General features: G+C 41.3%; 1 protein-coding gene across 3 annotated transcripts in view; it reads left to right on the top strand.

Moving 5' to 3' along the window:
* The first annotated feature begins 2,528 nt into the window (after positions 1 to 2,528).
* fbn1 (fibrillin 1) overlaps positions 2,529 to 13,295 on the top strand; it is a 71,781-nt gene continuing 61,014 nt past the window's right edge. The window contains exons 1-7 of one of the 3 annotated variants that reach the window (XM_032535280.1): positions 2,529 to 2,595; positions 2,762 to 2,857; positions 3,082 to 3,364; positions 4,986 to 5,068; positions 6,430 to 6,528; positions 7,568 to 7,663; positions 8,477 to 8,572. In XM_032535280.1, coding sequence (XP_032391171.1) covers positions 3,180 to 3,364; positions 4,986 to 5,068; positions 6,430 to 6,528; positions 7,568 to 7,663; positions 8,477 to 8,572 — 559 coding nt within the window. In that variant the 5' untranslated portion in view covers positions 2,529 to 2,595; positions 2,762 to 2,857; positions 3,082 to 3,179. Of the gene's footprint in view, positions 2,858 to 3,081; positions 3,365 to 4,985; positions 5,069 to 6,429; positions 6,529 to 7,567; positions 7,664 to 8,476; positions 8,573 to 13,295 lie in introns of all 3 variants that reach the window. The other 2 variants (XM_032535210.1, XM_032535342.1) reach the window with 2 other exon arrangements.

Genomic DNA, 13,295 nt, shown 5'->3' with positions numbered 1-13,295 from the left:
AAGAGGCAAATGTTGTATTGGTTTTACTCCTTTAAAACTACAACATTTGATAACTTTGCAGATTCTGATTAATAACACAAACGACTATCAACAAATAAGTTATACTGTATTTTTATACATCAAGATAAAATAAGAAAATACTTTCCAGAGGGAAATTTACAACCTACCCAGCGGCATATTAAGTAATGAAAATGAGTCAATGTACACATCAATGCAATCAATAATTACAATGTGATAATGTAATGTACTGCACATTATTGTAAAATTGACCATTCTGCATGATGAGTAATTCTATTTTAGTATAATATACACTATATATATGTATATATATATATATATATTTTTACTTTTACTTAATTTGAAAGCAGGACTTTATATATCTATATTTTTTTTTTCTACACTGTGGTATTACGACTTTTACTTATGTAAAAGATCAGAAGGCTTCTTTCACCTCTAGATTTGGGTTACGATATTTACAATTTTCCACAACAGTCTGTAATGAGGCATATTACAGACAGGGAAAACAAGTTGAAAGACACGCATTTGGTTATTTTTTCATTAATAATAAGGTGAATTAACTATTGACCGACGTCAGGAGAGAGTTCTGATTTAATGACGTGTACATTTGGATCATCTTAGTAAAGTACTGTGTCATCAGCATGTAAAAATCTGGAATATTACCATCCAGGAGTGATCTCATTAACATGCATAAAAGAAAGTAATGCACATATTGTAAAAGGGTGCTGTGTTTTTTTTCCTCCATTACAGCATGCAACTAGCAGACAGATTGTTGGGACTGGTTGAAGCGATGACCGGGAGAGCTGCAGAGGAAGAGCCAGCAATAAAAAGTCTGGACCATGATGTTGAGGTATAAAGAGCAGAAAGCATCAGAATTTCAAATTCCAAACAAAAGGTAATTGACAGGCAGGAAAGGGAGTAAAGTGAGAAACGTATGAAACTGAAAATGGTGCAACTTCCAATTTTTTGGTGGAGTGGTTGGGGGTTTGTTTACAGGGCGTGTTTCGAGACGTTATCAAAGAGTGAGCTGCAGTAACCATAACAGGACAATTCTATGAAAAAAAAAATTAGAATGTTAAAGTATATGGCAGTTATTAAGAGCAAACCTGTATTGCACCGTGGTTGCTCTCTGGGTGCTGTGACAGTTGGTTGTCTTGACATACAGACAAAGCACTTGGCAGTCTGTTCAGGAGTAAACGTGGTCTTGTCAGCAGTGATGGAGAGGCCTCGCACAGGGCAGGACTTTCCAGGGGGAAAAAAGCCGCACAGTATTGTTGAGACTAAGTTTGAGCGGGTGGGCAGGCATCCAACTGGAGATGTCAGCAAGGCTAGTGGAGATGCGTGCCTCAACCTGAGTGTTAGTGGATGGAAAAGAAAAGTTTTGGAAGTTAATGATATATATACTATCCTGTGCACCAGATGAAATACTGCACAAGTCGAGACGCCGGTTGGAGCAGCTTAGGCAGGTCACCGCCATTTTCTTTACAAAAGAGGTGAAAAATGGGCCAGCGGCTCAGAGGCACAGTGACAAAACCAGAAAATCCAACGTTTGGTCTAAACCTTGCACTTGCAAAGCTCTGTCGTGATCATATTTCATGTAAATATTGTCTTGATCAAAAACTATAAAATGTGCAAAATCAACAAATGATTTATGAATAAGTCCACGCTCAGGCTGTGTTTGAACATGTGTGAGAGGAGAATGTGGATGATAATATTGAGGAGAAGAAAGAAGGAAAAAAGCTGATAGTAGAAACCAAGGTTGTGGAATATACAGTGTCAAGAGGTTTTTAGAGTGATAGCATACTTGAGAAAGAAGCCAGGCCGACTCTATATTTGCTGGGTGTGGCTGCAGACGGGAAGCAGTGTGTGTGAAAACTATCACTGCACTGGACAAAATTCCTTATAACATACAGTATGCACAGTGTAAATATGTATAGGACATAATTCAACACTAAATGAAGATGAATGAAGGCGTTTTCATATTTCATTTACTGGGACAAATTTGGAATTTTGTGAAAGTGTGTACTTAAGCACTTGCACCTGCAGACTTGATAGGTTATCAGAAAGTGAGAAACCCAAAAGCATTTATTAATGGCTACCATAACTCATTTCTACCAGATAAGAATAAATACCAGCCAAAGGGATTTTTCAAAACTTTGTATAAGTTGTTCTTATTTATGGCGCATAACTGATCTATAAAGAATTAATAAGTTATTTGTCAACATTAATAAAGCCATTAGTTACAACGTATTAAAAATGTACACGCGAGAAAGTGGTACATGCCACAGTTTACAGTTAAAAGTAAACAGGTGCATTGTCTTTAACATCTCATAGTAGATTACTGTTAACTCTGAGTACATGAGAAGCTCTCTCTTCTACTTTCAATTTGATCTGGGTCGACTGTAATGTTATTGTAACAGTAAAAATCCAAGCTATAGCCCAGAGCTTAACTTGTGCATTTTTACACTCAAGCTTTTGTATCGCGAGAGCAGGGGGACGAAAGGGAAAAAAAAAGTTTTGGGGAAAGCTGAGCAGAACAGTGATGAGGAAAGAGGTCTGCTGTGAGGGAGAGACTCCGTGAGCTTTGCCATTCTCATCCTCTGGAATGCATCAGCTCCTCTAACTTATCTGTGCAAAGTCAACACGCAACTGGATGCGCACGAGCAGACTCCAAAAGTTACGATGCGCATCTATTTATAGCAGCTCAGCAAACAGTTTGAGTGACTTTTCTCCTTCTCCGCAGTTTTTTCCCTAAACGTTTATTCAGCAATACCTGCAAGTCAAAGAGTGAAGTAGTCCTCTGTCGGGTCTGAGGCGAATCTCCTGTTCGGGAGACAAGGTAAGGTAACGATTCCCTCGTGCGCAATTGTGCACATTATCATTCTTACACTGCATGCTTTTGCGACTCTAAGCTGTTTGCTTTTCTAACTTAATAATGCTAGAAGTGATATCACACCAGCCACCTCTTAGAGTGCAACAGAGTGGTTCTCTTTCTTTTTACGCAGCATCTCCTGCTCTCTCCTCTGCGTCTTTTCCTAACTTTTTTTCTGTATTGTTCTGCAGCTTTGACTCCAGACTGCAGAGGTCGACGGGGCTGGGAAACTAGTTTAGGACACTTTGATTCTACCGAGCACTGGAGTTGGATACACTTGAGAGTGGACATGCCGGACAGTAAGTGCGGAGGAAGGCTGCTGCAGTTTGTCGTGGCTCTGGTGGCCTTGATGTCGCTCTGCGCCGAGCTCGGAGACGCTGCAGAGGTGGTGGACACCGAGGACAGCGAGCCGATGACCAAACAGACCGGAGCCAGCAGGGCCAAGAGGAGGGGAGGGTCGGACGTCCTCAGAGGGTAACGTGACTGTGATAGTCCCTTTTAGTCGAATTTGGGGTTTTCTTTTCTTTTTATTTGACTCTACTATATTCCACCTCCTTAATTTATTAAGTATTTTGATCCAGGTGGAACTTGGTGGTCCTTCATGACCATTGAAGGTCGAAAGCACCTTTTTTTAATAAGGCAGATTGAGACCCATGAGCAACATTGTCTGTGATTGGAAGTTTGGAGCAAAGTTTAGTAATTAAATACTGGCAAGAATATCACATTCCTGCTGACTGCAATAATACATTACATCCAAACAAAGGAGGCCATTGGTCGTGTGGCTGTGGCAGAGAGAGAGAGAGAGAGAGAGAAAGAGAGAGAGAGAGAGTGAGAGAGAGAGAGAGAGACTAACTAACAGCCTAATCCTCTTTCTGGCCAAAAACACCACACCCCAGTTGTGGATAAATCATATCTGCAGCTGTACACAGTGGGTCACTGCTGGAGAGGTTGTGTGTGTGTGTGTGTGTGTGTGTGTGTGTGTGTGTGTGTGTGTGTGTGTGTGTGTGTGTGTGTGTGTGTGTGTGAGTGTGAGCAAAAAAAGGGAGAGAAAAGAAAAGAAATAATGTCTGTGTCTAGTGATGACAGCAAACAGCTGATGAAGGTCACACGGTAGACAGCTCAATGAGCATTCTCCTCAGGCAGTTTTATTTGACATGCTTTAAGTTAATTTATCAGAACATCTGGGTTCAGAGGCAGGAAGTGCATTCAGGCTGCAAACTGTGTCACGCCGACTTATCAGTGTAAGAATGTTTCAGTGATCCAACAGGCTTCATTATTCACCACGCAGATCTGCTTGGAGTTATACTGTACAGTATATACACTGACCCCTGGGTCAATATATCCCCAGTGGGTGGTTACAAATTCACATAAGTAGGCCTGTCACAGACCTGTAGGTGGCAGGATGGCCCAGGCGTTCACTTCCATGTCAGATGGAATGTTTTTTTTAGTTTTTTTTTTTGGAAGGTGCATCAAATTCCCTAAAACACCTTGTGCAGCATAGTATTTTCCTCACCAACAATATTTTGTATTGGGAAGTGCCAAATGCTGCACAGTAGCAAGAGCACACACCATAATCTATCATCTCAGGGGTCACTAGATAATTGCAAATACTTATTAGTTTTTCCTATTTAGGAATATAAAGTCATAACTAGGGTCACAAGCAAACAATGTGTATTGTAGTGCTGTTGCAAAAGATGTAATAGATAAGATAGACATGCAGTAAACATGCAGTAGACATTTTATGCTTTTGTTTGCAGGGTGGGGGCTGTGAAAATATAATTTGACTATTTTGGGAGGGGCCGTGAGTTTGTTATTCCTACAAACATCACTGTAATTTTAAGTGACATGGAAGTGACCTTGTGTTGACTGGGTTTTGTTCGTGCAATGCGCTATTAATCCTAATGCGTCTGATGAGGTGTTTTGCAGTAGGGAGTCAAGAAACAGGCTGTTTTTATTCTTATAGTTTGTGGATCAGTAATCATTGAGCTTCCATTAGTACTGGTCTATATGAATTTAATGGACTCGACTTGACTTGAGGCATCTGAACTGAGTGACATGGATTATTGACCCTCTGATGATGCTGCGTCTTCCCCAGACCGAATGTGTGCGGCTCAAGGAACAACGCCTACTGCTGCCCAGGCTGGAAGACTCTGACTGGAGGAAACCAGTGCATTGTTCGTGAGTATCACCTCCATTCCTCAATCGTTGTAAATTCAGGACAGGTAGAACTTTACGTTTTCACAGTCCTGCACCCTGTTGTTTCTTATTGGAGCCATCCAGTCACAGAGTATTATACACCAGGGATGCAAAGCCACTGCATGTTACATTAGCTGGAAATTGTTACTTTGTTGGAAACAAGGATGACTCCTTCAGACCAGACTTGAATATCCATTGATTTGCAGCAGATTAGAATTTGATTTATCCTTATTCTTGAACATTATCTAATTAATATAGCAGCAGTAAAATGAAATATTATTGTGAGCATATAACTTTATTACAGGTGTCCGGTGAGTCTGTCATAAAACAAATTGTTAATTTAGGATAATAATGAATCATTGCTGATACTGACTGCCAACACTTTCAGAAGTTTTGTTCAAAGTTTGAACAGGATGTATGACAGGTTTAAAAATAAGCTAAACCGGTTAATGTCCACTTGTTCAAAACCACATTGCAGTTTCAATATTAATTGAAATATTGAAATACTCTAAAAACCTTATCTGATGCAAATTAATAAACAAGTGCATGCTTTCTAGATGGTAATTACTTCTTGATTTATCCTATGTTATCTGACTCACCTGTTGTTACAATGTGTTGGTGTTGCAATAAGCTGACATAAAACAAGTGGGAATTGGTCATTATAGTTTTGTTCCATTTCTTCTGGTAGCAAAGTAGAAGTGGTTTCTCTCTCTCTCTCTCTCTCTCTCTCTCTCTCTCTCTCTCAGTAGACAGGAAGGTCTGAGAGGCAGTAGAGTTGTGTGTTTGCAGTCCGGCTGCTCGGCTGGCCGGATGCCTGTCGCAGCTCTAATGACATTGTTTAGCAGTGGGGTTCAGGGAGTAGGGGTCAGTGGCTGGAATCTACCTGATGGGAGTTAGGGGCAAAAGACCATGCCAAAAACAGTCTGTGGGAGAGAGAACATCTTGGCGAAAAACAGCCAGTTCCAACTGAAAACACACACTAGCACACATTTAAAGAAGAAAATAGCTTGACGCTGTTGCCAAGTGGGTTTCTATAACTAAACCATGATGAGGGTTAAGGGAAGGTTTGACCATATTTGGACTGTGGTCTGTTTGGGTTTTGAAATATTCTAGATAAGAGTTCAGTATGAGGTTTAAGTCATGGCCTAAGTTTCACCAAATTAAATTCAAACCTGCAGTGAGGCTGACAAGCAACAGATTCATAACATGGGTTTTCTCTCAAGCACAATCAAGACAAATCCTGACACCTGACAAGTTATTGAAATTGGTGTTATTGTTATTTTGTCTTGCACCTGACAAACAATGTTTTTTATGTTGTTTGACTGTCATGTTCCTCCTTGCAGCGATCTGCCGGAGTTCATGTGGAGATGGTTTTTGCTCCAGGCCCAACATGTGCACCTGCCCCAACGGCCAGACCGCCCCATCCTGTGGATCCAAGTCAGGTCGTTAAACAGCACCTCTCCTTTTCCAGGCAGTGAACTCCTTTGAACGAGCTGTAATCTAAAGAAAAATATTGTATTATGCTGTACCAATAATGACAAGCAGTGACAAATGAAAGATTATAGAAAACATACAGTCTTGTTACATAATTTTCTCGATAGGATAAAAGTAAAAGAGATTATAGTTGCTCCGATTTTTTTCAGTTCAGACCACACTGGGCCATTTGCATCTTCTTTTTTAGATGTTTTCATCTCCTTATTGTGAGTTATGAGCATGAACTAGCATGGCACAAAAAATATGAGATACTAAGCCAACAAACTTCCTAAAATAATCCCTTAAAACGGCTTTGAGCAATTGACATATGTTGCAATCACGTTCTTGCAAACAGCGGTCAATCTCATGGGTTTTTGTGTGTGTGTTTGTGTGTGTGTGTGTGTGTGTGTGTGTGTGTGTGTGTGCGTGCGCGCTTTGGAAGACGTCCACAGTCAACATCTCCTCCATGTTGGTGTTCTTGGAGCTCACAGCGCTTCAACCCAATGCGTTCATCTGTTTGCACACCACAAATTTGTTGGAAAATATATCTGAACATGACTTTCGAGTTCAGAGTGCATTCTGTTGATGTTGTAAATCTAATATGGAACGTACACTACTGGTCAAAAGTTTGGGGTCACTTAGAAATTTCCATTGCACTTCATTGTAAACAGAATATCAGCTCAGATCAGTTGCATTGTTTTAACCAGGGCAGCAGTTTTTAGATTACATTATGTGCTTACATAATTTTTCTCAGTTAGTTTTTAAAAAATGATATCATCTTAGTGAACAGAATGTGCCTTTGGAACATTGGATGAATGGTTGCTGATAATGGGCAATGTTTTGAAGATCAGCCACCCACTCAGATCAGCTGGTATTCTGTCTATAATGGAGTGGGAAGGAAATTTGTAAGTGACCCCAAACTTTTGACCTGTAATGTATGTTTGTGTACTCTGAATTTAACTCCCAACATTGCTCTGTGTGTGTCTGTCTGTGTCCTTGTGCCCACAGTCCAGCACTGTAATATTCGGTGTATGAACGGGGGAACATGTGCTGAGGACAACTGCCAGTGTCAGAAAGGCTACGTGGGAAACCACTGTGGTCAACGTGAGGATTGTCTTAAAAAATCCAAAAGGCCGCTGTGACAGACTTTTACATGATTTAAGATTTAAGACAAAGACATATAACCTCCATTTCCTAATGCTTTTCCTTGTGTTTATTGATAATTAGCAAATGTTAGTATAGTATCATGCTAAACTAAGATGGAAGCATGTTAAACATTAGGCATGCAAGACATCAGCACGTTAGCATTTAGCTCAAAGCTGCTGTGCCCAAGTACAGCCCCTCAGAGTTGCTAGATTGTTGTAGCTTTTGTAGCCATTCTTTTTATTAGTAATAACAACTCTGTATTTACCAAGTTACTTGAGGAGGCATCCTCATGGCCACATTTCTGAAATGAAGTGCGTTGAGGCGAGAAATGTGATGAGAAGTCTGATGAGACGACTTATATGGAAGGGAAAACAAAGGCAAACCGGAAAATTATTAATCAAACTCTTAAACATCTGTTACAGTGTAAAGATCAACTTCCTGATTCAACTTGTATTCTTAACATAGTTGTGTATGCACTGTGTAATGAAAGATCAAGTGCAGCCTTTCAGGTTTTACCTCCAAATAAAGAGGTTTAGATAATGTGCCTGTAGCTGGTCTTTGTTGTATGACTTCCTGTTAGCATCATGTTCACAGCTCTCTGTAGTTAAATTAGGGACTGCAATGTTACCGTAACCAATAGAAATGCCAAAATTACAAACATGAGACCCACATTGTATAAACCAGAAATAAATTGAATTCTTTGTAAGTCACTGTCCTGTCGTCATGTCAGTGTTGTGTCATTGTTTGTTTTTCTCTCTTTCTCTTCTCCAGCGGTTTGTGAAAATGGCTGTCTGAATGGAGGAAGATGTGTGGCTCCCAACAGATGTGTGTGTACCTACGGTTTCACCGGGGCTCAGTGTGAGAGAGGTAATGAGCGCCACACTCACAGTACTCAGCATTTCTCTTGCTCCTCTCCCCTCACACTGTCACTATGCTCTACTTTCACTACTTACTACTGCTGAAGTGGTTTTTCAAAGCCACACGGGCTGCTTGGTGGAAACCTGACTCAATGCTGAATGGCGGTTGTTTTTTGTGACTGAAGACAACTCCTGCTTAGTCATGCCACTGGCTCCAGGAATGTGGTTTGTTGTGGAACATTTGCATGTCAAGCTTGAGCTCAGAAATGTCCATTATTTTCCACATCTGTTCTCAAACGACGCTCTGGGGAATGTAATGTCTTTCTAAATGTGCGCTGTTTGTTAGCTGAAGACCTCCCAACCTCCTGTGGTTGCTCTCTGGCTCATGTGAGCCAAGGCTTCAAAGTATACAAACACACTTAAACCGAGAGTGGCCCGCGTTGTGTTTGTGAGTGAAACCTGCCCTTGTGTGTATGTGTTTTGTGTATGTGCTGGGGGTCTGTGATGGTTATGACCTGTAGAGGTCCAAGGGCTGACCTTGTAAAGCTAATATTTGGATTGGCAGCACTGCTCCTAATTAGTAACGTCCCTTTTAACGAGGCCATGCTTCAGAGGCCTGTCTGTCAGGTCAGGGTGATGATTGGCACTTTAGTTTACTTCAGTGTTTTTGTCAAGTAATGGGATCCTATCTGGTTTCCTGGTAGCACCAGTTCTTATCAGCTGAAGCACAGTTCTACATGTTGTGACTTTGATTTCCACTCTTTTCTGCGGAAGCTTGGCTAAAGGGTTTATGAGACTTTTTGAGGAATTCAAATTAGGCACACAGTATCTTCTAGATTGTCCTATTTTTTCAGGGATCACAAGGTATCTCTGAAATGCTCTACTGTTGTGCCTTGTGTTTTTGTTTCTGATGAATAAAAGAAATATGGGCCAAAGTTTACCACATCTGGTAAAACTTAATTTGCCATGGAAGGTGACAAACATGCAACTGGCCACTCACTGTCGGCTGCTTTATGATTGGTAATTTCTTTTCTGCCATAGTGATGGTGTTGTGCTATGAGAGAAACAGGCAGACCTTTTGTGTGTGTGTGTGTGTGTGTGTGTGTGTGTGTGTGTGTGTCTGGGAACAGTTGCTTGGAGACTAATTTCCATCTTCTGTCCTTCACATCCTAGATTTAGATATGTCTTAACTGGCCATTCCAGGGTGTAATTATACTTTTACATTTATAATTGATTAATTGTTTTGATCATTTATTTAGTAAAAATGCCAAATATTTTCGGGATCCAACAACTCAAAATCGAGGATGTGCTGCTGTTTCTTTTTTGAATCATTATTACAGTTTTTCTTGATTGCTTTGATCTGCTTAAAGAAACTGGGATCCACCAGGTTTTCATCATCACTGTCTCAGCAGAGCAGAAGACCCTTTCTCATGGGATTGACACACTTTCCCCACCCTTTTTCCAGAACAGTTAACACGGATGTCATTCAAGCAGTCCAAACTCCATTGTTTTTTTAGCTATGAGTGCGTGGTGGAGGTGGAGGTATAGTTGGAAGGGCTCAGATTTCTGATGAAATTCGGGCAACTGTTATTGATCACGTTATCAATCATGGCCTTTCACTAGAGAGGCTCGACAAAGAGTCCAACCTGTTCTGAACAGAAACACTGTCACATCCATTGTCAGAGTTTTTGACAGGAAAACAAGTAATTATTCCCTCATTCCCATGACATGTATTCTTTATAGAATCCAAAGGCTACCATTCTCTGGTGGTAGAGGGAGAATTGTTAGTGCTGAGCGGGTGGCAGCCGTTGTGAACATGGTTGGGGCAAACAATGCCATAAGGATGCGTGAAATCAGGGCAGCAGTGATTGGAGATCAGGGCATGTTTAGGAACATCAACAACGTAAGCATGACCACCATTGACTGCATCCTAAAAAGGAACAATATGACCAAGAAGCATCTCTATACAGTTCCATTTCAAAGGAACTCTGATATTGTGAAGGAGGCCAGATGCCAATATGTAGAGGTAAGGAAACATCACTACAGTGTACTTTAATGCCTTGTCATACGATGCAGTTAGAGTCAACTGGAGTCACTTTTCATTGTAATTTTGCCTTTTTTACATAAAGAATAATGGAGCTTGAAGCTGAGGGGGCACATCATGTCTTCATTTATGTTGATGAAGCCGGCTTCAATCTCTGTAAAGTGAGGCGACGTGGATGGAACCTCATTGGGTACAGGGCCAATGTCACAGTTCCAGGACAGAGGGGCACCAGCATAACCATGTGTGCTGTCATCCCCAATGATGGTGTCCTATGCCATATCCCCACTATTGGCCCATACAACACTGAGCACCTCATAACATTCCTGGATGCACTTCATGACAGGCTGATCCTACCTGAGGAGAGGGGGATGTTGAGGCCTGGCACGCCACTCTTCGTCATTAACTGGGACAATGTGGCGTTCCACCACTCTCGCCTTGTCAATGAGTGGTTTGCAGTACACCCTTGGATGATGATGCAGTTCATTCCAGAATAAACCCCATTTTTGTATCCCATAGAGGAGTTCTTCAGTGCTTGGAGGTGGAAGGTTTATGATCACCGTCCCTATGAGCAGATGCCCTTGCTGAATGCAATGGCTGCTGCTGCCCAAGAAATAGGTGCAGACAAATTACACTGGCATGAAAGCCATGTACAGTAATGGGCTACAATGACAGGCAATGGCGCACTGTTTCGCACTGAGTGCTGTATTTTGTATTTTGTTGTCCACTGTGTAATGGTTGATTGGAGAAGCTCATACGCTTGTCTGCAAATTGTGTTGTTTGAAGGCAAAATTTGATTTTGTTGCCTATTTTAAATGTTTTGGCACAGTCAGAACCTTTTGCAAACAAAATGTGTCATTTTGATCAAGAGTGCCACTTTTTTCGGTTTGAGTTGACCGCTGCATCAAAGCAATCAAGAAAAACTGTAATGGTCTTTTGGTTCATTATTTATTATGGCTTCAGTATTAATAATAGTTGGGTTTTGGACTGCTAGTCAAAAAAACAAGCTATTTAAAGATGTCATGTTTGGCTCTGAGTACTTGTGGTTGGCATTAATTACAATTTTGTCACATTTTACTGACTCTTATTATTATTACATTTTATTGACTTGTTAATTATAGCAGATCAGTAAGGAAAATAATCAGTATTTGCTGCCATGTTAATCAATCAGTTATTTGGTCCTTCATCTTGCATTTGGTTGCACCAAGAGAGGTAGAGAAAATAGGCCAACAGATACAGTGGCCTTTTGGGTTAAGTTACCTTAACTTATTTCCTCGGCTATGATCCATCACCTCTCAAGGGAAAGCCATTGTGCTCTCACACAAACACAAGTACATGCATAAAGTACATGTACACGAACATACATCGGTGTGCACATGCAAAACCCCACACTGTTTTAATGCAATTTACAGAACCAAGCCCCGTTGTAGGTCTTACCACATCAGCAAGAACACAAGGTTTTCCACAAACACATGCTCTGACCCGTAGAGAAGTAGCTGCACTCAGGACTCTTTCAGGTTTCTTTGGGTGTAGAAAGATACTGGTGTAATCAGAGCTCAACATAAACACAATGCTGGCAGAGCTGCGTGACTTCGAGCTGTGTGCTGGTGACTGGTGATCTGCTGACCAGTGTTCCCACCACCAGCTGACTGCAGTGGAAATGCAGCCTGGTACATAAACGTTCTTTGTTGGTTTCAAATGCGATTTAGGTCAGAATGTGGGATTGGTGAGATTCAGCCAAACTGCTGCTGATTGCATGCAGGGTTCTTTGCTCCTGATGCAGTCATTTAGCAATAAAGTTGAGCTTTCGATGTGACGCCATTGAGTTCACTTGGGAAGGTGGTGAAATACTGGCCTGAAACGTGGCAACACGTGAGTTAAACAGTCAGTAAGTCGGCAGCCAGAGCCCAATAGGGACGTGGGTCAGTCAGCTGAGGGGCTCTCTTGTCTCTTAATGCCTCACTGACTTTTCCCTTTCAGGCCCTGTTCTAGCCCAATGCAAACCTCAGCAGTTAGATAACACAGTGTGTGTGGGTCTGTGTGTGTGTTTGAGTGCATGCTCAACTCGTTAGTCCTGGGAGGATGGAGAAATCGGCTGACGGGCCAATAGGGAAGGTCCCACCCAGATATAAGACCCCATAACACATGCATGGAAAAACATGCATACATGGATGCATGTGAACAAATTACGTATATGTTAAGGCATGTAAGGATGCTGTGAACACAATTTGCAAGGTGTAGATTGGGAATGGTGCATATGGAAATGGTGGAGAGATTTTTGTGTGGGAATGTGTACAAACACTTTGGAGTTAATCCAGGAAACTCTTTTGACCCACTTTCCAGCAGGCTTCCCTCCTGTTCAAACCAAGGCTGTTGTTGGGCAAAAAATTACTGGTCATCGAGGAAGCCAACATTTCCATTGTGTTCAAAAAGTTACTGAACCTCTGCACTGAGAAAATATCGTCTACTAATGAGAGTCACACTGTCTGCTCCCATATTAAAATGCATGTTTACTGAAGCAGCTTCCAAAAGTAGAGCACTAAAGCAAAAATAAGAGCAGCATTTTTGTAAGTTTTGTCTGTATTGAGATCATCTCTGGCTAGACTGCGGATGAGGGGCTGGGAAATTGGCTGAGATACTGTGTGTGTGTGTGTGTGGTTGTGTGTGTGTGCGTGTGTGTGTGTGTGTGTCT

Source organism: Etheostoma spectabile, chromosome 1 (genome assembly GCF_008692095.1).
Source record: "Etheostoma spectabile isolate EspeVRDwgs_2016 chromosome 1, UIUC_Espe_1.0, whole genome shotgun sequence".
Classification (NCBI taxonomy): domain Eukaryota; kingdom Metazoa; phylum Chordata; class Actinopteri; order Perciformes; family Percidae; genus Etheostoma; species Etheostoma spectabile.
Note: the sequence above shows the minus strand (reverse complement) of the source record. Positions and strands in the feature narration are given on the sequence as shown.